General features: G+C 38.1%; 1 protein-coding gene across 1 annotated transcript; it reads left to right on the plus strand.

Moving 5' to 3' along the window:
* nherf1b (NHERF family PDZ scaffold protein 1b) lies at positions 1–27,854 on the plus strand. Its single transcript, XM_026207426.1, has 6 exons — positions 1–679; positions 15,407–15,577; positions 19,587–19,740; positions 23,625–23,668; positions 25,228–25,353; positions 26,537–27,854. The coding sequence occupies exons 1-6, from the start codon at positions 200–202 to the stop codon at positions 26,681–26,683; spliced, it is 1,122 nt and encodes a 373-aa protein (XP_026063211.1). The 5' UTR covers positions 1–199; the 3' UTR covers positions 26,684–27,854.
* Positions 27,855–27,872: the final 18 nt, after the last annotated feature.

A 27,872-nucleotide genomic window follows, 5' to 3' on the forward strand; every position in this document is an offset into this window, starting at 1 on the left:
TAGAGGAGTCACTCCTCCATGGGCTGGATCTGGATGCTGATGTGCTGCCGATCAAACTCTCCAACACTAGAACTTTCTCTCAACAACAAAAGATTTACTGAGGCCGAGCGGGTTAACATGCTTCACCCGTGAGCACCCGACTCTCACTTCCCCTTCATTTCTATTTATTTGTCAGATTGACTCAACAGGTGACTTCGTGATGCCGAGCCAGACTCTGCGCCCGCGCCTCTGCGTCCTGGAGAAGAGCGAGAACGGGTACGGCTTCCACCTGCACGGAGAGAAGGGCAAGAGCGGTCAGTTCATCCGCCTGGTGGAGCCCGACTCCCCCGCCGAGCTGTCCGGTCTGCGCGCGGGCGACAGACTGGTGTTCGTCAACGGAGAGCGCGTGGAGAGCGACAGCCACCGGCAGGTCGTGGAGAGGATACGCGCGAGCCCCGCGAGCCTGGAGCTCGTAGTGGTGGACGCCGAAACCGACCAGCTGCTGAAGAAACACGAGCTCAAGTGCTTGAAGGAGTTTGTCGCGGAGGGCATCCCGGTGCCCGAGTGCGGTGATGATGATGAGATCAGCGACGAGATGATGCGGGACGACACGCCGCCGCCACCGGAGAGGAACCGAGACATCATCCCCGTTCACATTCCCGCGGTGGAGAAACTCAGGACATCCGTGAGCTCGGAGACGGTGAGAGACCGGCAGAGCTTCGAAACATAGCCTAGCTTATTTTATTGGTTTCCAGATTGTATTATTTTACTAACCTTAAACCTAACAGTCTGCTCTGAGAATTAGCAGACATGGAGTTGAACATTATTAATAATTAGTTACTTATAGTTAGTATCTAAAGTGGACTATCAAAATAAAGTGTAGGCCAAAAAAGTAGTATGGTAGCCTACTTCTAATAGTGTATTATTCTGTGGGTGTAGTTTAATGCATCATACAAGCACATCATTTGTGATTATGATAATAATGGTATTATTATGTGCATAAAGGATGTAAACCTTTGTGAAGTGTGCTTAACTGTATACTTTTAACACATGTAGTGTATTTAAAATCTTAAAAGTCTATATTTTAATATAGTAATATAATATGAATCAGCTAAATAAAAGGCCACTTAAGTTGTTCCATGTAACCCATAAGCAAAGTATGATATGGTCATTTTTAAATCATCCGTGGTATTTCCATGGTAATCCCTGAAGTACCTTGGAGCATCATGCAAATATGTGTAATGTTTATAACTTTAGCATGGTACTGCCACTGTATTTTCTTGTAAAGGGTGAACTTACAGTAGCCTTTGTCTCTATTAGTCATGCTTTATTCACAGAAATTACTCATTACCTCCGCTTATTAAGTTTAATTGGTTTGTTCATTTTTTTGTCCATATGCGCAATTGAAAAACTGCTTTGCATTCCTCAAGCAATTAGAACAGTGTGCTATGACAACTGTGAAACACACACCTACACACTTGTGGTGCACTTGGCAGATCCCACATACCCAGTGCTTCAGTCACTGACTGTGGGTGGCTGGCGTGTTGAGGAGGACCTCCAGCACAGGAAGACTGCTAGTTCTCACAGAACACAAACATCTCCATTAAGCCCAGATCCAAGAGTAAACCTAATCTCGCACCACAAGCTCCCGGATGTGTTAGGAGCACTGTTACCTGGAACAGCGTCATGTAGAGCGACTCACCTGAGGAACAGATCATCTGTGGGTTTCAGAGCTGAAGGATGATATGTTGCTCAGATGAAGTGCAGCTGTCTGAGAAATACATGACTCTATTATTTGTTCAGACGGTTGTAACCACACTGTCTTTTGTGTTTGTGTGTGTGTCTATGTGTGTGTGTGTGTGTGTACTGCACTCATGATAATTATTTGCACATTACTCAAGGAGGAAAAAGGCCAGACTCTACAACAGCTGGGCTCCCCATGTGGACAGTCCCAAACCCCTTTTCATTCTCATGTCATCTGCATAACCAAATTACCCACGATGCCCCTCTGGCATGGTGCTCTCAGTGTGTGGATGTGTTCTCCACCTGTAGTGATTACCTGTGTGGTGAATACACTAAGTCAAACAGTCTGTGAGGGCAGGTGTGTATGAGGGCCGCCAGGACAGAATGTCTTCTCTGAGGATCACACTGATTTTTTTTTGGTCGGCCTCAAAAGAAAAGTAGGGTTGTGATACTTCAGAGTGAATATTTTAAAATATACAGTACTTTAAGCAATATAAGCCTCCACTATAGTTACCTGTACTTTTTGTACTATATTTTCCTATAGCTGATGATAAAAATATTCTTTATATTAGGAATATATAAACTGTCTATCAGAACACCTTAGTAAACGCTTATCAACTGCTGTATATCAAACACTTTAGCAATCACCTAAACACTCTCCCAGAAAAAAGGTCCAAAAGCCTTTACTGGGGTTGTAGTTTTGAATAAGCTACAACATTGTACCACATTTACTCCTAAAGAGTGAATATTAGTACCAAAAAGTACATATTATTACCAAAAGTGTGCATGTTAGTACACCTTTTGGTACCCAAAAGAAAGAAAAAACTACTTATATAATAAAATAAGTATATATAAAAAATAATATAATTAAGTAATAACTAATTGCAGTGATTTGGGAACTTAATTGTATTTTAATTGCAATTTTTTTTAAATTACAGTTTATATTTATGGTAAATGAAATTACTTGAACCCCAAGTGCTTTTTTTTTGACTAACTTAAGGATTTAAGTACATCTTTATGGCCTGGTTTCACAGACAGGGCTTAGGTTTAGCCAGAATTAGGCAATAGCTCAATTAGGACATTTAAGTAGTTTTATAAAATGCCTTAGAAAAAAAAAAAAAAAACAATTCTGGTGTTCATCTTGAGACATGTTTTAAGATCAGCTAGTGCATGTTTCTTTCAGTTGAAACAGCTCAGACTTATATTTTAGTCTAGGGTTAGGCCTAAACTTTATTTGTGAAACTGGGGGTATATGTAATGTTTAAAATGTGTATTAATAATGATTTATAAAGTACTTTAAAGTAAAACTTAAAAAAAAATGAATTTTCAGTGCTTAATTATACTTAATTGTGTTGACACAGTCATGAAAGTTTACTCTCTTTAATAGCACTTAAGTGGCCTATTATTTCAGTGATATCAGCAAGTTTTACTTTTTAAGATTTGACGTGCACATTCAATACAATAAAGCACATTAGCATTCAAACTGATTTAGCTCTGAAAAGTTTTGCAAAGCCAACATTTAGTTTTACTGTATGAAGTATTTGTGAGTACTTCTGAAACAAATGTAAATTTACTGATTCTCTCCTTAAAACAATACAGTCACGTCAGTGGCCTAACAATTAGTTCATGTCCTGCTACTGCTCCCTCTGCGTCTCCAAATCATGTTCTGTCATAACTTTAAACTATAAAGTGGTAAATATGCAGAAAGACATACTACACATAGGACTTTGCATAGAGGTTATATGGGTTAAAAACAACTATGCTTAAAAACCTGCTGAAGTTTCCATCTTTTTGCATTTGTGAACATACAAGAGTTTTTTGTATTACAACAGGAGCATTTTAATGAGAAACTGAGAAAACCCGGACTGTGTTCCGATGTTTTTATGACCACCACACGAATCTTCCCATAGTTTTTCTTGTAAAAGTCTTGTTGCTTTCCTGTGTTGCCCCGAGGGGAAGTCGGAATGAAATTGTGAAGATAGCAGGGCTGTTTATCAATCATGCACAGATGACTGGTCTTACATAAGCCTTCTCTCCGAGGCAATTACCTGCGTGGAAGTGCTTTTGTGTTGGGTTAAATTGACTGTGACTCTCCTGGTCAGCTGCTGTTTCTTACGTAACTCCTCTGTCAGGAAGAACAAGGGTACGTCATCCTTTGGCCGGGCACATATTCTCTGAAATCTCAGTGACCGAGAGAAGATCCCTGATCTACTTCATATTACCTTTATGTAAAAGCAAAGTGACATAAAAAGGACTTGGCGTCCTTGAGCCATCATGATCAAATGGCCATTTCCTCTCAAAAACATGCTGGAGGCTAATATTGTTTTGAATCAAAATATTGATTCAAAATATTTCACGTAAGATCTAGAACTAAGAGTAGATTAAGATTAGGTTGAAATGTAATCATAACAGAAAACAATGTTTGAAGAGCTTTGAAGCTATTCACTTACTGTAAATGGACTGTTTGAATTGATTAATAGAAATCAAAGGGAAATTAGCCCAAAAATGAATAGAATCTGTCATTAATTCCTCACCCTCATGTAAACCTGTTGGACATTCGTTCATCTTCGGAACACACTTTAAGATAGTTTTGTTGAAATTTGAGAGCTTTCAGACCTTCCCATAGGGTTCTTACATGATCAAGACACAGTAAAGTACCAAGATGATTGACAAAGTAGTTCATTTGATATCAGTGGTTCAATTGTAATGTTATGACGCTACGAGAAAACTTTTTTTTGCACGAAGAAAACAAAATTAACCACTTTATTACACATTTTTGCCTCTACTGCGTCTCTTGTGGATGTGCGTTTATGGCAGGACCATGACGTACGTAAGTGCAAATCCGGCGTGATGACATTGAACATTGTCGTTGACGTTGCCTTGTTTACATTCGGGCCCAGTAGCATCATACGTATGTATTCAACAGGGCCTGAAGGCTCTCAGATTTCATCAAAAATATCTTATTAAAATGCCTGTCTTATTACAGATCCTGTCCTACAGGTTATAAAACTAGTGCAATTATGTTTCATTCTGTTTACAATTGAGTCTTTTTTACCTGACATTCAGTATATTTTGATTTTTTAGGTATTAAATATAATCACATTTATAATGAAAAAACTCATGGAAAGACAAGATCATGTGATCAGGGTGTTTTTGAAAAGGGATCTTCAAAGAGGCTGGTAGTCAGTCTGTGGGAATCTGTTCTTGGAGCCGCTGGCAGAGCAGACGCTCCAGCAAGCTGACAGTGGTTTCCTCTGATTGTTTTTCATGGATGTGCAGATATCACACTTCCTCTTTCTGTAAGCACTGATCTAGGAGCAGTGCTCCCACTCTTCTAACGCTTTTCTACTGGATGGTACGGCACGGTACAGTTCACTTTTGGGGGGTTTTCCACTGGGTATAGTACATGGTATCTGGTACTTTTTTCTGTAACATCAGTGAACCGTGCCGTTACCAAAATGTGACGTGTAAACTCTTCTGATCATTGATTGAATCGTCACTACCTGTGTAATTGAACTTGCGACACAAACACAACAGAACCGTAGATTTAAATCAGCAAAGGATCAAATGCAGCTGTTCTGAATGAGCGCACCTTTTTTAACAACTGAAAGTTGCCGTTTCGTTGTCTGCTGAGGAAGTACAGATGCTCCTCTCATTGATAGCAGAGAAGCGGATCCAGTGAGAGCTTGATGGGGCGACGTGTAATGTAAAAGTTCTTCAGGAGTCGTGGCAGTAGAGGCGGTGTAACTATAATGACTTGTGAGTGTCTAAAGCGGTACTTAAAGCTGCACTGCTGCAGTGTAAATGCAAACCAAGCCGAGCCGTGCTGTACCGTACTGAGCCATGCCGAGCCGAGTCGAGTCATACTATGCAATTGAAAAGCACTACCAGCAACAAGAAGAACATCTGACACTGGATCTGACTTTATTAATTACCAAGAAGTTCAGAATCCAGAAAAAGGAAATACTTTTTCGTTTTTCTCTGTGAATATGCAGAAGTATTTGTTAGTTAGAGTGGTCAGCAAAGCTTTTCCTTTCATGTAAATGGATTTCCCCTGAGAACTCTTCTCACTTCTGATGGCTGATTTATTCACAACGGAGCATTTGGTCTGTTTGACATAAGAGATTGTTTTTTTGGTAGGTATGAAACCAGTTTTCCAAAAGGTTGAGTTCATTAGTAAACCAAAACTAGGTGAAACTCATCTCATCAAATTCATCTCAATGTTCAGAACCGTTTTATTTTATTCTTATTGGTCCACCTTAGTTTGATTCACCAGCATCTAGTAATATTCTGTCCTAGATTTGTAGCTTTTTGACCTGCTTGTTAGGGTGAAAGCCAATGATTTTGAGATCAAGTTACACTGTACCTTTAATAAACAAACACCAGTCTCTGTGTGGTATGGCCTGGAACGGATGATTGTTAGCATGTAAACACAGCCTGTATAGATGGAGGTGGGCGGATACAGGTTCCTCTGAAGAAGGCTTGCTTGTGTGTGTCTTCTCTGTCTAGTGTCCAGGGTGGAGATTTGGTCTTTCTATTGTGACATTGGGCCAAACTTACCTCACAGTCGTAGACAGGTCAGTGGTTTTTGGTGGCTGGTCAAAGGAAATTAAGATGGAGAGGGTTTTTTTCCTCTTGGGGTTTGTGGATAGCAGCTACTATGACAATAAGCAAAACCTTTCGTTTAGCAAAGCCTAACTGGAAATGGCTAACTCTGTCAAACTAAAATAGATTTTCATCTCCACTCTGGCCATTGACACTGCTACAAGCACAACAGCACGAAATCAGCATGTATAGACCAGTTATAGACAATGTGTGCTGAGATGGATGAGATAATTAAGTAAAGAATTGTTCCCAGAGAGTGTACATTATCGAGAAGAAGAGGGGGCCATATATCGAACTCTGAGGTACCCCAAGTGGGTCTCCGTTGTATTTTGGGCTGTTTTCTTGCTGTTTGTTATTTTGGGTCAAAACCTTATTGTTGCATCATTAACGTGAATACTGCCATGAAACAGACATGAAAGAGACAATTCTAATTTCACTGAAGTGACTCAATAACACTAGTGTAAATATTCCCATAGACACTCCTCCCTTACAGGACACCACAAAGGATATACCCATAAGGTCAGACTCAGACAAGCTAAGTGCATGGAGAATGATAGATTCGCTCCCAGAAAGAAGGAACAGACTCTACTCTGTCTGGAAATTGAGTTAAAGACCTAATAGTGTTTAGTTGTGGGACATGTTTGTCTATTCAATAGCTCAATACAATTCTGGTCGAGTTCAGTAATACACCACCTGTTACCAGAACAAGAGTACAAGTTCATTATTGACTCATGAACACACACTGTTTGTTTTTGTTTTATGTCATCTGTGGTATTGTAGCCTAAAGCTGGGCAAGCTTGACAGTGAGGTTGATCATTTGCAGGCTATTTAGTCTAATATGGGTGAACTTTGGATCCGACAGGATGAAATGAAGCTGTGAACGGAAATGTTTTTCACCTTGTTGAGAAAGATCTTAAATTTTTGTGGAAGCTGTAATTTGTCTCATCAAGCCTTTATATCTTAGCACAGATGTGACTTGTGTCATACCATGTGGAGATCAGTCCCCTGTAATATGTGAAATTCCTGGACAGGAAGTTCACTAGGGAATTATTTATATATTAGGGCTATGTGTTAATATGTGTTGTCACAGGGTTTACATTTAAGTGTATTCTAGTAAACTGCTAACCAAGATTGTTGTATAAGAAAACCCACAGAGAACATAGTCATCACAACCCATCTACCATATGTGTCTACAGTAGACTTTATGGTGTTTTCCAACCCTGTTTGTAGAGGCACACCAAATTTTTGGATGTCTCCCTTATCTGACTCATCTGTTTCAGGGCTAGGAGTCTCTGCTAACAAGCTGAGTTGAATTAGATGTTTGTTTTGAGAGAGTTTGAAAATAGGGTGTTGGCCTGTTGGCGTGCCACAAAAAAAGCGTTAAGAATCACTGGTATAAACTACCTTAAATCTAACCATATGTTCATGATTGAGTCATGATTATGCTGGTGTCTATCCCAGTATCACGGGCTATAGACAGGTTCCATTTTTCCACCATGGCTGGTGCCCGAGCCAGAGCCCAATTGGGAACCAGGCTGCGCTTTTCCGATCCAAAAAAACCTAGGCCGGTGCCCAGATCCTGGTGTTGTCCGGCCCTGAAACCTTTCTTGTATCAAAAAAGGGAACCTTTAAATGTTATAGTACCACAGACAAGACCAGACTTTGACTCAAGTACACCTCAAGTCCTAGATTATGTTTTTAGGACCATGTGGAATTGGTCTGGAGTTGGACGAGCTGATCTCAACTAGTCATAGAAAATATTGAATTGAGTCAGACTTCTGGTGACACTGGGAAACACTCAGTAGAAACTTTTCCACTGTCGGGCCAAAAGCAGGCATGCTAGTGCATGCCAGGGCCAGTCGCGTTTCCACAGTCACTTCCGGTGCTTGATTGTGCCTTGACGGTGCTTCCTCGAGGCCAACGGCCCTGGTTTTTTGGCCCAACGAAAACTTTAGGGCCAAGCTGGGGCTGTAGGAGTGGTTATGAACAAATGCTGAGTTTCTCTGCGTCTGGGGAGCATCAGTGCTGCGGATCATTTCATAAAGCTAACAGCTATAGACTTTTTAAAATAAAGTCAGCTAAAGATTTTTAAAAATAAGCTGAGCTCAAAACTCACTTTCAGTCAGCAGCGAGTGTTTGAAATAACTTTCTTCCAACGTGGATTATCATACAAGGTCAGAAATATTTATAAGCGATGCAGGAGACACGCACGCTAGCCATTAACATTACCATAGTAAACATGGTAAATTCGACCACTTGAAAAAATCAGACATCAACTTCTTATTCTCTATCACAATCGTGTATTTATTTATTAACATATTTTATCTGTCATAATTCTCATCTTGAGTTTAGCTCCGTGTAGCCTATGTCATAAAAATAAAAGAATGTTTTTTGTTCGGGAGTTTTTTCTAAAATATAGAAATTATAATTCTTTCTAAATGTGATGTATGTGACTACAAATAAACAGAAATCGAATCGACTGAATAAACAGGCTATGTTCTTAATGCTTTATTTCTGTCTGACTAATTTTAAATCCTGATAAATGAATTCATTATGATCAATGTATCACATATCATACTGTAGTAAAACACAGATGCTTTTGTATTAAAAAAATGAAATAACAAAGCATGCAAACAAATGGATGCTCTTATCGTGTTTGTTTTGTGATTGTGCTAGTTTCCGAGACTTATTTCTTATTAGTTTTCTGATAACTTCTCTTTTTGTTGGTGAAATTATGTGGTTGTTCCATAGAGGCATGTAAAGGGTGGGTTTTAGTGAAGCGCAGCGATGCTTCTGACCTGACAGTGGAAATGCAGTGCTATTTTGGCCCCAGTGCTAAAGGGCCAAGGCTATTAGAAATACCTCGGACAGTGCGCGTACACGAGGTGACAGATGAGACAGCAGATACTGCGTGTTGAGCTCGTCAGCCTTTGAAAGTTGTGTAGACACAGCTGTGAACGCGGCGAAATGGAATGGAACACATACCGGGGCTCATGAGGCAGCTTCCTTAATGCACACCTAAAATTCGAATGCACATTCGAATATGGATTTTTATTTTAAATTTCGACTAATATTTTTTATTATATACGATTTTTTTTGTTGTTGTTGACATTTCTAATCGTAAAGACAGCCATGTTGAAGCCTGCAGTAAATGTTTTGCATTATGGCTGTCCATTCTGCTTATTGTTTTTCGAAAATGTTGCACTCATGTTTGTCATTGTGCACGTAACTTCACGCCAATAAATCATCAGAAATATTGGTCTGTACATTCGTCCTGCCTGTTGTCCGTGGATTTACCTATATTTTGTGTTATTTGCTGTATAAAACTTTAGACATGCAAAATCGATTTTACAATCGATTCAAAGAACACTTGTCACTCAAATCAAACAGGATTTTTTTCACAAAAGTGACAACCCAAGAAAGCAAAGTAAACTGTCTCTCATTTGTAGGTTGCATTGATACGTAGCGGTGGATGCAAGTAAAACAATATAACAGTACCTCATTTTTTTTTCTTCTCATCTGAAATTCATGCAATAAACATGTTTTTGACAAAGATTTAAATTTGTTTGTGGTCTATATAGCCTGCATCAAAATGAGGTTTGCAATGATGCGGCCGAAGGTGGGGGTTGAAGACCCAGTCATTGACTTCACGATATGCTAATTAGTGTAAATTCATACCGACGTCATCACCATTTTTTACATTTTTCTTTTACATCGAAACTTGAAAATAAAAAATATAGACCGACCTACTGACCCTTTTTTTTTTTTATGTTACTGCAAACAAAATTATTTTTAAGGATGGCCTGATGACAGGATTGTAGAATTGTACTGTATATTGTTAATACGCTCACATTCTAAACAGGCAGCTACATACAGTACTAGCGCTCCTTTGTTAAATGTTTGCCTAGTCAAAGCTACATACCTGCATAGTATCGGGTACAATCATTTGAATATGCAAAGCTAATAATTAAGGCTGGTTTCGGCCTTTATGATTCATTGTGTCTACTATGTTATGTAATTTTCAGAGCAATACTTTCAGCAGGGAAACACCAGTCAACAAGAAGTGTTTCACAATAAATTATTTCTTAAACATACTGTATTTTTATACATATAAAAAAACAAGCATGAACTATATTTAGTTTTATTTAGTTCATTTCCACTCATCTGCATTTCTGTTACTGTTGCAATGTATAGCATGAGAGTCAGGAAACACACTTCTGCTTTAACATTAAATCAGCTGACTCGATCTTGCTGTGTCATGAAATTTACAGCTGTGAGAAAATATTTATGGACAATTTAGACAATTTATATTCATCAAATTAGAAAATGGGGACATGCCAATCAGCTTCTCAACTCAAAACACCTGCAAAGGTTTCCTAAGCCTTCAAAACGGTTCGTCAGTTTGGTTCACTAGGCTACACAATCATGGGGAAGACTGCTGATCTGATAGTTGTCCAGAAGACAATCATTGACACCCTTCACAAGGAGAGTAAGCTACAAACATTCATTGCCAAAGAAGCTGGCTGTTCACAGAGTGCTGTATCATGTTAAGCATTAAAGCATGTTAACAGAAAGATGAGTGGAAGGAAAAAGTGTGGAAGAAAAAGATGCACAACCAACCGAGAGAACCACAGCCTTATGAGGATTGTCAAACAAAATTGATTCAAGAATTTGAGTAAACTTCACAAGGAATGGACTGAGGCTGGGGTCAGGGCATCAATAGCCACCACACACAGACGTGTCAAGGAATTTGCTGAACCACAGACAACATCAGAGGCGTCTTACCTGAGCTAAGGAGAAGAAGAACTGGACTGTTGCCCAGTGGTCCAAAGTCCTCTTTTCAGATGAGAGCAAGTTTTGTATTTCATTTGGAAACCAAGGTCCTAGAGTCTGGAGGAAGGGTGGAGAAGCTAATAGCCCAAGTCCAGTGTTAAGTTTCCACAGTCTGTGATGATTTGTGGTGCATTGTCATCTGCTGGTGTTGGTCCATTGTGTTTTTTTGAAAACCAAAGTCACTGCACCCGTTTACCAAAGAAATTTCCTTCTGCTGACCTGCTTTATGAAGATGCTGATTTCATTTTCCAGCAGGATTTGGCACCTGCCCACACAGCCAAAACCACCAAAAGTTGGTTAAATGACCAAGGTGTTGGTGTGCTTGACTGGCCAGCAAACTCACCAGACCTGAACCCCATAAGCCCCTTTCACACTGCCAGTCCGGCAAATACAGGGGTAAAGTGTTCCTGTAATTGTTCCCTGGTCGCTAGATTTGGCACTTTCACACTGCCAGTGATGACCCGGTATATGTGCGTGCTTTCACACACAGCCCTTGAAGATCCCGTAACGACACGTGACATCAGCGCGTGACGTGTAATGTAAGAGTCGACAACGCTTGGCACGTTATACTTTAACTGAAGCAAGCAAACGATCTCGGCGTCAGCGCGGAAAGTGAGGAACTAACTGATCTCTGCTTCATTAGTTTGCACATATGTTTTCGTCGCGAATGTTGATCTTCCTTCAAAACAGCCGGTAAAAGAATCGCGCGATAACGCGCGTCATCACTTCGATATGGAATTAGATCTGGCTTTTGTTCACACAGCGCTCGTTCCAGATCGATTACCGCAATGTTACTAGGTCCCCGACCCGGGTTCAATTCGGTAATCAATTCCGGGACGTGGTTGCTTTCACACAGAAGGCGACCAGGCAATGTTACGGGAATATTGCGGGTCCGACGTGCAGTGTGAAAGGGGCTATAGAGAATCTATGGGCTATTGTCAAGAGGAAAACGAGAAACAAGAGACCAAAAAATGCAGATGAGCTGAAGGCCATGGTCAAAGAAACCTGGGCTTCCAGACCACCTCAGCAGTGCCACAAACTGATCACCTCCATGCCACGCCAAATTGAGGCAGTAATTAAAGCAAAAGGAGCCCCTACCAAGAATTGGGCACATGGATAGTAAACTATCCAGAATGCAACAATTCATTTTTTTTTTTGTTTTGTTTTTTGGTATTATGAAGTAGTCTAATTTGTTGAGATAAATTGGTGCGTTTTTGTTAAATGTGAGTAAAAATCATCACAATTAAAAGAACCAAAGACTTAAACTACTTCAGTCTGTGTGCATTGAATCTATTTAATGCACAAGTTTCACAATTTGAGTTGAATTACAGAAATAAACTAACTTCTCCACGACGTTCTAATTTATTGAGATGCACCTGTATATACTATAGGTTCACTTGGCAACTATGACCACAGACAGCTATTTGCTATGTAAGTATTATGCATGGAAAAAAGGTCTCATGAATGCTAATGCTAATAATAATCTCATGCTAATGTAGCATAAAAAAATCTAATTTTCTGGTTGGTTTGTTTAATGTGCATTTGCAGGGTATAATAATTTTGACACTACAACAAAATGAAAATGGAAAGGTATTGTGATCCATTTTTTCCCAGGTGGTTTCTTATGTCTTCTGATATTTTTCCATTTCATATCTTGCTTGAACAGCCTGTTTCAGATCGCAGCACATCATGTCTGTGCTTTTGAGGTCAGCACTCCGATTTGGACGTTGTGATACAGTATATGTAATTTTCTCAATTTGGGCGTGAATAGAGATTTACTTTTGTTTTTTGGATATTTTCTTGGATTTCGACTGATTCAACCTCAGCGGTGTTTCATTCACACCCAAAAAATGTACTAACTCCCTCCATGTTTCAGAGTTCATAAGTTGTTTTTGGTGTTGGCAGTTGCAGTGATTGTTTCGGGTTGGCAGGGCTGATCCCTGGTCAAGGCCGCAGTTTTGTACACAGGATGTTCTGTCAAAGCCAAACCTTAGTTCCTCCCATTTTCATTTCAATGGTGCCTCTTCACGAGATGGACAGGCTTTTGTGATTGCAGCAGATTCCTCAGATTCCATGCCCTCTCTGAGATTCCTCTGCATGGGACGCACAACACATCCTCTGTTGAATGGCTGATGTGGCCGGTGGCCCGGTGTGCATTAGGGATAGAGCAGCGGAGAATATATACTGACATAAATTCAATGATATCAGTCATTTAATTCAGCTTAGATGATTTAAAAAAAATTGTGACATGGCTTAGTAACATTACCAGATTGCTGCGATTTATTTAGATAAACATAAGCATGGTGTTCATTTACTCGTGAGCAGCTCATGATCTGGTGTTTCAGCATCTCACAGTAAACTTTAGCTACTCCATATAAACCCAATCTCTGCTTGAGTTTGGGTCTCTTATAGCATGCACCTGAGAACATAATGAGGCTCAGCCATTTCAACAGATTAGAAATGAGAGGCATTTATAAATCTGTTACTCACAAAGGAGAAGCTTCACTCCCTGTGGGTTTGTGCCAAAATAAAAGCTTGACAGTTTAAAAAAAATAAAAAAATAATAAAAGAAAGGCATAAATGTTACTATTGTATATTTATCCTGTTAAATTAAAGAATTAGTAAATTCTTCTTCACAAAGCACAAAGCAGATTTCATCAAAAATATCTCCGAAGTTGAATAATTTGGTTGAATAATTAATGACAGAAGTTACATTTTTGGGTAGACTAACCCTTTAAAACCTTACAGTTATAGATAACATTATAATTATCAACCTTAATTCTCATTAAACAGACCTATTTAATAATTCAAAATTAAAAAATATATATCTCACAGAAAAACAAAATACTTAACATATCAGTCTTTTTTTTCGATATGCGGGATATATATTATGTAACCAAATGTAGCAACGTTTCACTGATGTTTTGTATTTTAACCACTTTACACAATCCACTGTGTAGTCTGATTTATTCAAGTAGGCAGCAGTATCAGATCATGTTGTGCTGTGATTTATTTATAGATTTCAGAGTGGAGGTTCAGATGTGTCAGAAAAGCAGCAGACCTATGCATCAGGGCAGGTTACACCCCTCACAGACCGATTCGTCTACACAATGTCCACCCATCCTCAAAGTGCCGCCCAGGCCCTGTGATGGAGCGTGTGAGTTGTGCTGTGGTTCAGGGTGGATGGAGGCGGGTGGTGTTCCGCATTGTTTCTGACAGTAGAAAGCAGGTGTGGTCCACAGGAAGTCCAGCTCTTCCTGCGCTTGAGCCCGACATAGAGGAAGAACTGTGTGTAAGAGCAAGAGGACGGCTCTGCGGTCGTGTTTTTATGTGCTTAATTGTATTTGTTCATCCTGTTTTCACAGCCTCATTTAAAAAAAAAATGATAATGTTAAAGTAAATATGACGCCTACCCTGACTTAGGTTTATTGTACCAACTAGGAAAGTGAAACTGTTTCCTCTTATGATTAAGGGTGTGATTGCAAAACTGCTTATGTTGAAATCAGTTTTTTTTTCATTGTAAGGTTCTCTAGGCTAAATATAATCAAGGGCGCATTAAACACAAATAGTAGTTTGAATCACTGTCCGAAAAACTATAAAAAGACCCAACTTGCTGAACGGAGCGGAAAGGGTGTTATTTTCCTGGATGACAATGCACTGTACGTGTGCCGTGTGAGAACAGTGAGGGGCGGCCCCTAATCAGGTGACCTCATCCTGTGCGCTGTCCACTTCTGTCACATTCGGGACAAAGGGAAAACATCCTTCTGTCTGGGTCTATTCCTCTGGCCAGCAGCACACCCCAGCATGAAGGACTTTAAAGTCACATGGAAATTAGGCATTAAGTGCTCTTTTTTTATGTCTTATGCAATATAAATGTGGTCGTTTGGATTTGGTCAGAGTGCAATTGTATAACACAGTCAACTAGTCTGACCAGTTAGCAATTAGTCAGGGGATAAGAGTCTTACTTACTTCAAATTTGAGCTGGTTTACCTTTTTATGTAGCTGACTTTAAAAAGTTACAAAAAATACCAGATGATCTGTCAGAGCAGTTTATGTAACCAGCCTCAGGTTTTAACAAGACCTTCTCTGATTCTGAAGTTAATGATTTCTGCTCTTTAATATACTATATAAGATGGTATCCTTTAAGATGAAGGGCACAGACATTCAGACGCCAAACTTCCTGAACTCCAGTGGCACTGCCTTGTCTTTCATTGAGCTGATGTTGTGTTGTGTGTCTGTCCCGCAGGACCTGAAGACCCAGCTCAGACCCCGGCTATGTGTCATCGAGAAAGGCCCCAATGGCTTCGGCTTTAACCTGCACAGTGAGAAGTCCAGACCCGGCCAGTACATCAGCGCTATAGATGACGACTCTCCAGCACAGAGATCCGGCCTGAGGCCCAAAGACAGGATCATACAGGTAACATCATTGCCATTCATTTTGGGATTGCATTATTCAAATACACAATCTGCTTTCTTTAGACTTCGGCCAAAATCTGTTATTTTTGAAGCGGTTACATAACATGTGGTGAGAAAAATCTTAGGTGTTACAATAAAGCATGATAGATTTATACTTTTCCAAGTATTGCGTTATTATGACTTGGAAAAACACTGTTCCTGGAAGGGAAATTTGTACATTGTAGCATTTTTTTTAGCGTATCCTGTTCGGAACAGAGAAGCAGAGACTCATGGGAAGGAGACAAGGGGCGAGGGCCATGGGATCAAGCACATCAACCTCATGATATTTGAGAGAGGAGATCTTTTAAACAGGAAGAAATGAGTATCACTCAATGATCAAACTACTAATACGTTTCAGATTCTGTGTATTGTGTGTGTTCAGTGCAACATACAACTAGACACATTGAGCTGGATTTAAGCTTTCAGACTGTGACTAAATAGACAAATATGACTGGTTTTCTGCACTGATTCAACATTAGGTTCGCCCAGCTCTTTCTGATTAAGCGCTGCCATGAAAACACTTAGTCACAGTGTAATGAACAGGGCAGGGATGACCAAACGCAACATGTCGTGACCCATTTGAACTTTGTATAGAATTATGCTTTACAAACCCCTGTCAGACTGCAAAATCACACCCCAAATCACACCACTGGTGAATGAGATCATAAAAACAAAAAAATTGATCACATTTTTTCTTTTTTAAGGTCCAATTCTTGCCATTAACAAATCATTAACTATAACTATTGCCCCACTAAACTCCTATTTAACTGATTATTAATTATTAGTAAAGTAGTTGTTAAGTTTAGTTATTAAGATTAGGGATGTAGAATATGCTCATGAATAATATGTACTTTTTACGCGCAGAACTAATAAACAGCCAATATTTTAATTATAAGCATGCTAATAAGCTACACGTTAATAGTGAGAATTGGTGCCTATACTAAAGTGTTGCCAAAAAATGTAACTAATGTATGTATATATAATATATTCCTCCACCAGTTAATTAATCACAGTACATTAAGACAACTGTTTCGTACTACAACATTTCTGAGATGTTACTGTATAAATATGGAAAGCGTGCATTATTATCTAATTAAATATCTAAATATATCTAATTAAAAGCACTATTTCATGCATAATTTTACAGAACAGAAATCTAAACATCAGATAAAGGAAGGTTTAAAATTCTTGTTTCATTTTGGATGCCTATTTTTATTACTCTGTAAATCATAAAATGCTCTCCAAAATAAATAAATAAACTCTTTAGGAATATACTATTATATAATTTACACAAATAATATTTGAACGAACCCCTCCGTAAAAAACCTTTAGAATGTATCATTTCTTTTGTTTGTTTGTCTCTATGCAAAACACATTTTGAGAAAATGGCTTTTAAAGCTACAGACGCAAATATATAATGTGTATTAAAGATGTCATGTGATGTTTAGATGTTATCTGTCGGCTAGTCTGAAAGAAGACAAGTTATTAAAATATTATTTTTTTTAATACAAAATAGCCAAAAATCTAAAAAACTGACTAGTGCATGAACATGAAGTCAAGTCAAGTCATCTTTATTTATATAGTGCTTTAAACAAAATACATTGCATCAAATCAAATGAACAACAGTTCAACTGAAGAAACTGTGCAGTGTCTTACCTTAAGTTACAGTAATAAAACTGCCTTTAAATATGATATGGTCAAGCAGTAAACATGATATTATGTTATGCAGTTGCCAGAACAACACAACTATGTTGTGAAACTGTATTGTGTCAACAAACCGTTAATAATGAGTAACATACATTTTAGACACAGTATTGTCAAAATTGCTCTATTTCCAAATTCACAGCCGAACTGCTGTTTGTCCCCGAGCAGCGCACAATGGTGTTTAGTTCCTGAATCGATTCAAATACGTACAACTTTTGTAGACAAAGTAAACAATACCGAAAATAAACCCCGGGTAGGTGTATATTTCTGTAAGGTTTTCTCTGTCCTGTTCTTGTGCGAGTTGTAATTCTTGAGTTTGGCCGCTTCATCCGGAGCGAGAGTCACAGAAGGGCCAGCAGTGAACAAGTGAAGGAAGGGAAGGAAGCAGAGGGAGGGGAGCGATGGAGGGGTCTTTCTGTTATCCCCGAGGGTCCTCCAGGCCTCCTACTGTGAGCCGGGCTCTTTGTGTTGGACAGGCTGCTATTGTTCCTGCTGAGCGCACATTGTCCGTTTCCTCCACTAACAGACACACCCTCACTCCACATATAGACTGTTCCCATCTGAACATGCCAGCGCGGCCCCTTTCTTCTGCTTAAAGGTGTAGTTCAGTCATGAACATTTAACACACTCTCATATCGTTTGCTGTTGCGTGAAACACAAAATGATATGTTGTCAAACTATAAAAATGAGCAAAATGATCCATAACTGTACTAAAAAACGAGCTCCTCTATATTCCAAGTCTGGTTTGTCCTTCTTAAGCTTGCCAGCATGAATCACTGCATTCCTTGTGTTTGAACGAGGAAATCAAGCTGAAGAGGGAATGATGGCATTTCCATTTCTGAGCAGACTTTTCCTTTAAATGCCACCTGAAGCGAAACGTGCATTGGCTTCTCGCTCTTACTCATTTATTTATGTTTAATAAATCAGTGTTAATGAATATTTAATGTTGTTCGATTTTAAGTCGCTATTTTGCCCTTGACATCCTTCTCTGTTCAGTTCACAGAAAATGATTGTGTGTTTTTTGGCGAATGTGTACTGCTTCAGGGTTTGTGGTTCAAAGACACAGGACATCCTTTCCTCGGACAGCAGGAAAGGAGACTGATAATATTGAAAAATGAATCCTTGCTTTGATAAACTATTTCTTTGTTGGAACAATGAAGATGTAAATAATGCATCTAAAAATTGATTTAAAAATTATGTTTAATTAAAATAATGAATGTCAATAGCTGATATTTACTCCTACTCCTGCTATTGATGCAGTATGTTGTATTAGGGGTGGGGGCGATATGACCAAAATATTCTATCACAATGTGAGTCATTTTATTTCTTGGTAATTATATATATATATATATATATATATATATATATATATATATATATATATATATATATATATATATATATATATATATATATGTAAATATATATATATATCACAATATAGTTATTTTTGCTTTAAATAAGGTCTTTATGATATCAACATGGAATGTTCATAATAACCAATCAATATCACAAAAAATAAAATAAAAATAAGAAATACTAGTCTAAATAAAAAAAAGTAAAATAAAATAAAAAAAATAAACTCAAGCTCACCAAAGACAAGTAAACAATCTAGATTAAAGTAATAAGTATAAGAAACGAATTACAAGCAATAGGACAAAGAACTACAGTAGAACAAATAAATAAGAAATGCTTCATTTGAATAAAGTAATCAAATGTATAAAAATACTGCATGTTCTTCATTGTGTAGAGTAAAACTAGTGGGTGCAGGACCTTATAGTTCATTTATGTTAGTGAAGAAAGCAAAATAAAGTTAACTGTGAAAGAAATTTGTGACCAAAAATTATTCAGACACTTTGACCTGACCATGTTTTGCTCAAGTGTTTTTCTTTAATTGCTAATGCAACCTTTTTACGCTACAGACTGAACAATGTAAAAATGTAAATGTAAAATATAATTGGTTGACCTAAATTGGTATCATCTAATTGTGCACTTACATTTAACAGCTGACCGCTATTCAACTTAATTCATTACATGCCTTTCTATCAACGTTAGCTGACATTATTAAGATGAATTTGTTATGACACAGTTCTTGTCATATGTTATAATCATTTTCTACACTATAGCGAATAAACTGTGAGAACTTATGATACTGTATGTAAGGTGTCTGAATAAATGTTGGTTTGACTGTATTCTTTTAAGGTGTGAGTCATTCAGTCCAGCATGTGTCTCTGTGTGTCTTCAGATGTGTCATTGTTTGTTCTCAGGTCAGCGGGGTTTCGGTGGAGGGGAAGCAGCACGCTGAGGTGGTGGCCGCTATTAAAGCCGGGGGTGACAGCACGACACTCTTGGTCGTAGATCCAGACACCGATGCTTTCTTCAAGAAGTGTCGAGTGACGCCCACTGCAGAACACCTCACAGGTACAAGCCAAACTCTCACCTGACACTAAATGAAGAAGATTTCAGCAGGTTTGCCTCTTGGTGGCGCCTGACACTGAGTCATTGTTCGGCAGGGGTCACTCGGGCTTGCTTGGCTACTTTCACTCGGGTATCTCTCACTGTGCTGGTTTTGGGTTTCCTATTAAGCAATTTAGTTTGTCTGTCTCATTGTGTCACTCAGTGCCAAGGGTCTCCAGTGAAAGCGCATTGCCAACAGCAGCCATGGAAACCGAGTGTGTGTGTGTGTGTGTGTGTGTTTGACACAACTAGATTAGTCATGAGTGAGCGGAGATGCAATGTTTACTCATGTTATTTACCAAGCATGCGTTTGGCGTCAGCACAGTGGAAACTTTACTTAGCTGCTATCACATTTGATCAGTTCCATCGCATACAGACTCCATCTGTTTGAGCGAAAACGGGAGGACTGACCGGACGAATGCTTTCAGACGTCTCAGGTGTTGTGGTTCTCACTCCGAGTCATTTTATACTCATGCCCGGTCTGTTTTCTGCCAGAATCACTCTCTTATCTGAGTTTCGGTGTGAAGGGTTTCTTTTTCAGTTCACAGTCAGGCTGTGGGATTATCTGACAGAACTGCATTGTCTCAGACAGTGGAAAAAGCGGAGTAGACAACGCTGTCTCACAACTACTTCGAATGTATTTTACAAGGTGGTCAATTCTTACAACCTCACTCAGGCAATTTTGTACGTTTTTCTGTGAGGGGTAAGTTTAGGGGCGTGGTCAATCGTTCGAATTTGCCACCTCGCGAAATATGTACGAATTGCTGTGAGATCAGGTTGCAGTATATTGTATATTTTTACATTTTATTGTTGTTATTATTTGTTATGTTTTGAATTAAAGATTTTAAAATCATAGTATGATAAAAAACACGTTAAACTGAGACTTTTTCATTTATTATCATCTGACAATGGCTAGTGTGTGTCTGTGTTCATTGAGAAATACTTACATTATTGATAAATGTTTTTTTTAAGTATCATACATGCATCTCATATCAAAGTACAATGCATTGTTTACATGAAGAAGTTGGTAACACTGTAGAATAAGGTTCCATTAGTTAATGTTAGTTAATGTATTAATTAACATGAACAAACAATGAATAATACATTTATTACTGTATTTATTCATCTTCGCTAATGTTAGTTAAGGAAAATACAGTTATTCATTGTTAGTTCATGGTAATTCACAGTGCATTAACTAATGTTAACAAGCACAACTTTTGATTTAAATAATGCATTAATAAATGTTGAAATTAACATGAACTAAGACTAATAAATGCTGTAGAAGGATTGTTCTTGCTTAGTTCATGTTAACGAAAGTAGTTAACTAACATTAACTAATGGAACCTTATACTTAAGTGTTACCCAGAAGTATAATATCATTTATTTGAAGATAATGTTATCACTACACAAGAGGAAAGAAATACTTCTATGAGCTCAGTACACTTTTAAAGGAGTGTATCTGATGGTAATACAATGGTACATATAGCATGATAGACCTACTGGAATTTATGTACCATAATATTTCCATTTATGATACTTTGTGGTGCTGTGTTCTATGTGACATGTATAATGTGATGAGTCGAGGTGAGTCTATCTTTGGAAACCTAGTAATAAATTGGTTGGGTAGTGGTTACGATATTGGGTGGAACTATGAGGAGTAGCTGTTTGCGATGCTGATAAAGTACTTCAGTAGTGATATAACTGCATATATTTCATAGAGTTTGCAAACATTTAACTGACTTATTGCATTGACTATACCATAATAACTTTCTGCTGTAAAAGTTTTTTACACTGCCATTCAGAGGTTTGGAGTCCGTAAGATTTTGCACTGATTTTGTATGTGTAACTGAATGTGTTAATTCCATTGATTTTTAAATGTGTAAAATGAAACTGCTGTACTATTATTGGTAGCGGAAGGCACAATTCATAAATACTGAGCAAACAAACACTCACACGTTGTAGTTCTTCATAAATCTCTAAAGATTTGAGGAGTTTCTCCTCATGGCTGATCACACTAAACTGAAAAGCTCTTTCAGCCAATTAAACGGTTTCAGTCAGATTATTCCAAATCACTTCAGTCGAATTGGCCGTGTTAAATATAGCATAATAAGATACTACTCCTACACTGTCTCTGCAGTATGTAGTTTGCAATGCTCTCCAAATGATCATCCGTTTCCAGTGAGACAAATGAAACAGAATTAATCTTTTTTAACATCTATTTGAATGGAAAGCCTAAATATGCTTCTACAAAATTTTATTATGTATGTAAACTGGAAGCCAGGTCATATGCCAACAATTTTGCATAGAACATTGCCTATTATTTCTTCTAGTGTTTTTGCAAATGTGTAGGCAGTATATGTGCACTGTACTGTATGTATACTGTGCAGTATTCAGTAGTAAGCTAGGATTCTGTTTTCCACACTGTTTTACTCTTTTCTCTCTCTCTCTGTGTAACATAAGTAAGAATTAATGCACACTTTTTCATATTCAAGTCCTTTACAGTGCATTGAATTCTGTGATAATGCAGCAAGTTATGAATGTTTCTTGGTGACATAAACATTACAATTTCTGTACAGACACAAACGGCTAATGCTAACATGTTTACAATAGAATACTTTCAGTTGTAACCCAGCATGCAGCTGTACAGCACCACAGATACATGTTTAAAACCCGCTACAGTCACGCTTGTTTTGGAAAGTATAACCCTAACACTCTGGATGTGTTAGCATGTGACTAAACTGCTTATTGAATCTTCCCAGCCTACTAGGGCTAAAAGTAATAGCCCTAAATAGGGTTAGACACCATATTAAATTTAATGTGGATGAAAACAAGACTGTGAGGGAAAGACATATGGTCTTTACAATGACACTCACTGTATAAAGGTCCTAGATTATGTAATTAGATTATGTAATTTTGCAAGTACTTTTACAACTGTTTGATGGCGTTTTTAATGAGCTGAACAGTTGGTATGTTGTTAAACAACAGTACAATCCATTGAATGCACTGTACTTCGTTTTCATTTCTGTCAAACATTAATAAAAAATCTATCCACATAACTACTGTTAATGCCAGTATAAAAATCCTCTTTCTAAGACAGCATCCTAATTTAAATAGAGGCTCTTAAGTGACTAATTTGAAACCATATTGATAGGCAGCAACTCTGTCATACAAATAGCACATGTTGGCTGAAATTAGCGTGTTGCTAAGCTAATGCTTTGATTCTCTAGTAACTATAAAATGCACAAATAATGAGTACAATATTCAATTTTCTATACTTTAATTATTCTTACTTGAATATTCTGGTGTTTAATTTTGGTGTTAATTATGTTTTAATGATTATATCTTGGATTTATTTCCCTGTGTTCATCATAAGGCATAGTGTGATCGCCTTCTGTGTGCATTTTACATGTACACTATCATGCCAATCCTAGTGAGAAAGAAGTATGCTTAAATGTATTGAATGTGCACTTTAACTTAACAGTAAGTGTGTGTAAAAATCCTTTTTCACAAGCAAGTCTCGGCAGATCTCTACATACATCCTTTGTCTCTCATGTCAGTTGATTTGTGAATGTGTAATCCAGGATGAAGGCCTCTAGATTTTGTTCCCTATGGTATTTCAGGGTTGGGCAGGTATCCAGGTACCATCGCTCTCACCACGGTGATGATGCTCATCTGAATAATAAATGAAGTACATACCTGTTGTGCAGTATGTAACAGAGTCGACATCTCCTCACTGCAACCCGAGAAGGAGTGAATGTCATACTAGCTCTTCTGTGCTGGAGAAAGTGTCCCATCTGAAGGATGCAGATGTACTAGGTTTGACCTGTTCTGCTTCTCTCTGCCCGCAGGAGCGCTGCCTGAACCTGTGGTCAACGGAGACATGGAGGACAAGGTACGACAACAACTCCGATGATAGAATACTACAGTAGCAGGCTGCATTTAAGGAATAGTTCATCCAAAAATGTTTAATTAGTTTCTTCCTTCTGTTGAACCTAAAAGAAGATATTTTAGAAGATAGTAAATAGAGTACAAGGACACTGAGATCTCTTTTGTTTCTCAGTTTTCAGAAAAGTGCACTTACCAGATTGGGTAAGTGCTCTTTCCTAAATAAATACAGCATCCTGAGTTGTTTGTGTTGACCTGCGTCTGAACCTAGGTTCTCACAGCAGAAAAAACACTGCAGCGAGGTCAATGGAGACCTTTGCATGATTTGATGCCTGTTATTAAAATGTTAGCATATTGTTTAGTGAAGTCAGCTCTCTAGACAAATATGAAGGGAGGTCTGTGGCTGTATTAAATGCAATTATTTCTGATTACGCCAGTGATAAGTGGTCACTGCATGAAAGAAGCCCATTGGAGATTGAAGATACATCTCTATTCAGAGTTTTCAGTCTCTTTTCAAAACGGGTTTTAATGTTTTCAGTCTGGCTTATTCAAAAAGACCTCCATCATTAACCGGGAGTAATTTGTATTACTTTGGTCTGAAATGTGTGAGTTAGTGGCATACAGTACAGATTTCTTGACTGCATGCAGTGCAAGTGAAGAGCAAGACAGTGTTTTATTGACCATAATCCTGAGAGATCAGTGTAGCCTGTCTCTCCCACTGAACAGAAAAAAACAAGGTTATCTCACAAGACTTTTTTTCTCATAAGAAATTAATAAGTGCTTTAGAAGTACTAATAAACAGCCAATATCTTTATGTATATACCATATTTACATAAAGATTTCAATGATTACATTCTCATTCGAATATCCAGCTCAAATCACACCCTGCTTAAAGTTGTTTCTTTTCCACCGGCACATATTAAGTGTGATATTTCTCACATTATGCCACCACAATGAAACATAAGGGACACAATCATGATATATCTGTATGTTTTTGTGGCAGGTGCAGTTTCATATTTGTATTTGTTGCCACTAGTGAAACAATGACTTGCGCTATTGGCACTAATATGCAACACACTCCAGCATACAGACAAAAATAAGTATTTATTATATATAAAAAAAATAGGCAGAATACATGTCCATGGCCTGTAAGACTTATTTACAGCTTGGCTGATACATAAATTCACCATTTTTCAATGACATGAGCAGATCAGGTGTCAGGCGTCTTCTCATTGCTTGAGTTGGTAAGTTTAGAGACTGTGGGGATGGTTTCTCTAAAGAGGATTGTGGGGGAACGTAAGGGCCTCTGGGTGGCTAATGGGTGACGTGTCAGATGTAGCTGGCAGGAGGGAATAAGGGGGCGCTGTCACCTGTCAGAGGAGCAGTGCTGATGCCTGGCTAATGGTGCCCACTCGTACAGTTAATGAAGCTCAGTCTCCAGCAGCCTGAGGTCAGCCCACACACCGCAGCTGACGCTCAGCACTTTACCAGCTCAAGTCTGACCCCTAGAGCACACAGCTGAGCACTGAGCCTCCTGACTGTTTACTGAAACTGTCTGCTTTTCAGGTTAACGGAAATGTGGCCAAAGAGGTGGAGCTGAAGGACTCGAAGATATCAATCAGTCCGTCTCCATCCAACGCATCCTCCACCGCCTCCCTCACGACTCCGCCCACTGGGACTCCGCCCCCTGAGGTGAGACTGACCTATGATGTTCACAATATGCTAATTTTCTACATAAACAGAAAACCCAGGTGACCTATTACAACAGGTGCCAAAATATTCAGAATACTACAGAGCACACTGCATACTGGGTATTCAATCCCATAATGCAATGTGCTCAACCTGAACTTTTTCAGGTAAAGTTCAGTTATTTTATAACGGTTCATTCCTGGATGGCAAATGAAGTAGAAGTAATTTCAGGCACGATTTGTAATGACTTTTTGTTGCTATATTTGACCCAAATGCCAAGCTTTAAGACATTTTTACACCAATAAATAAATAATTTATATATATATCTGTGTGTGTGTGTATATATATATATATATATATATATATATATATATATATATATATATATATATATGTGTGTGTATATATATATATATATATATATATATATATATATATATGTGTGTGTGTGTGTGTGTGTGTGTGTGTGTGTGTGTGTGCCATTCACAGAATCAAATATGCATTATGTTTTATACTTACAATAAAGAAGCATACTTTAAGTTCAAATATTTTCCAAATATACTTCATATAGTAAGTATACTAATATAAGTGTTCTGGAAGTAAACTTGTACTGTACTGTACGTGTACTATTTCAGTATTTCTGGGGACTAAATTTACCTATTTTTTTGTTTATAAAAGTATTCTTTGCCATTTATTTCAAGTTTTTTTGTTTGTAGTGGAATTATATTGTGTACTGTACTGTTGTATTACTAGATATTGTTAATTTGCTAGCTATGTGCTTCGAGCCCACTTTTTAGTTCATGAAATTATTGAAGCATGCTCTCATTGATCTACTACTTTAGAAGTTTTTATACTGCAAGTACACTTGTACATGCTTAAAGAAATTTTGCATGAATAAACATAATGTGACTGTGTGACAACAATCTAGCATACTACTGTTTGGCATTAACCATTGCATTACATAAGCAGCTGGTATTCTATTTCAAACATAGCATCACATTTTCTGAAAGTACCCAAATAAACGTCAACCTTTATGAATAAGTGAAATCATTTCTGGCTTCATAAGTGTTTTGATTGAGAAAACGTATTGGTCAAGTGCAAGTATCCCACTGTCATTTGAGGACATGCTTGTATTAGACTCTGAAAAGGTTATTCACGAGTTTCTGTTTGTTTGTCGTCCTCTCAGACTCTGGAGCCGTCCATCATAGCTGCCATCCCAGAGCTCAATCTGTCCCTGCAGCAGGTGAAAGAGCGCGCCCACCAGAAACGCTCCAGTAAGAGAGCTCCCCCCATGGACTGGAACAAGAAAAATGAACTCTTCAGTAACCTATAGACCTCCGATCATCCATCCGTCAGCTCTGTTTAAGACTTGATAAAACAGAGCAGATCGTATAATGAAGTTAAAGTCATCAATGAAGTAGGCTCAATATGAAGTATGCACAGTGTGTATATGTACACACAGATTTATATCTATATGAATTATGTATATGAATTACTAACAGATTATATTAGGCTGCATCTGCTGTGGGGAAAATGCAATGTAACATTCTACAACTGTGATGTATTTCAATCATTGGCTGTGTTCAGAATGGAGTACTAACTTACTGTAATATTACTGCTCACTGTATAGAGTCAAGTGAAACACAAGCAGGAATGCTGTTGTGCATACAGTGCTATTCTATACTGTCGTCACATAAAAATTACTTTGCATGTTTAATTTAACGAGCAGCATATCAGTTATCATCAAATTAATTCAGTTTTGTGTAAATATGTCATGTTTTTTTTTGTTGAAGTTTGGCAGTTTGATTAAACAGCAGGTAAAAGCTCACGCCTGTAGTTTCAGTTCATTCAAAATGGAAAGCCAGGTCACACTGCATTGTGGGATACATTACTTCAGCATCTTAACAAACTGTGTACAATATTCATTATATAGTAATATTATGTTAGTATGCTATTGCCTATTCTGAACAGAGCCATGCGACAGAACCTAATCGAGCTTGTTTGTCATTGAGCAGATTTGATTCTGCTGTGTTTGTGCATTCATTCAAGGAGTTTTGGTTCTAGCTGGATTTCTGACTGATTTTGTGTAAGCAGCGAATTTCTTGACCACTTCTGTTGAGAATCGTTTCATTGTTTTATAATGAAGGACCACATGAAGAGTGGATAGAAGTGAATCCTGCACTCCTGACTATCAGCCGATTTTAAATGACTGAACGTGTGTAGAAATCAGACTTTCTGTTAAAAACAGATATGGTGGTGCCCAAAAGTCTGAGATTTCCACACTGAAATCTAATCCGCAATGAATTCCTGGTTTTCTGAGACACCTTCTATATATATTTTTCTATGTAGTTCTTGGGTTGAGCACTTACGTTTTGACATGCCTTCCATAATCTGCACTTCTGATCACTGCAGTGTCATGTCCTACATTATATGTGTGCACAAGTGAATGTTATTTCTATATTTAAAAACACATTTTGTTAAGAAAAAAAAATATTTTCACTTTTTGCAGTTGTTGCAAAATC

Source organism: Carassius auratus, chromosome 28 (assembly GCF_003368295.1).
Source record: "Carassius auratus strain Wakin chromosome 28, ASM336829v1, whole genome shotgun sequence".
Classification (NCBI taxonomy): domain Eukaryota; kingdom Metazoa; phylum Chordata; class Actinopteri; order Cypriniformes; family Cyprinidae; genus Carassius; species Carassius auratus.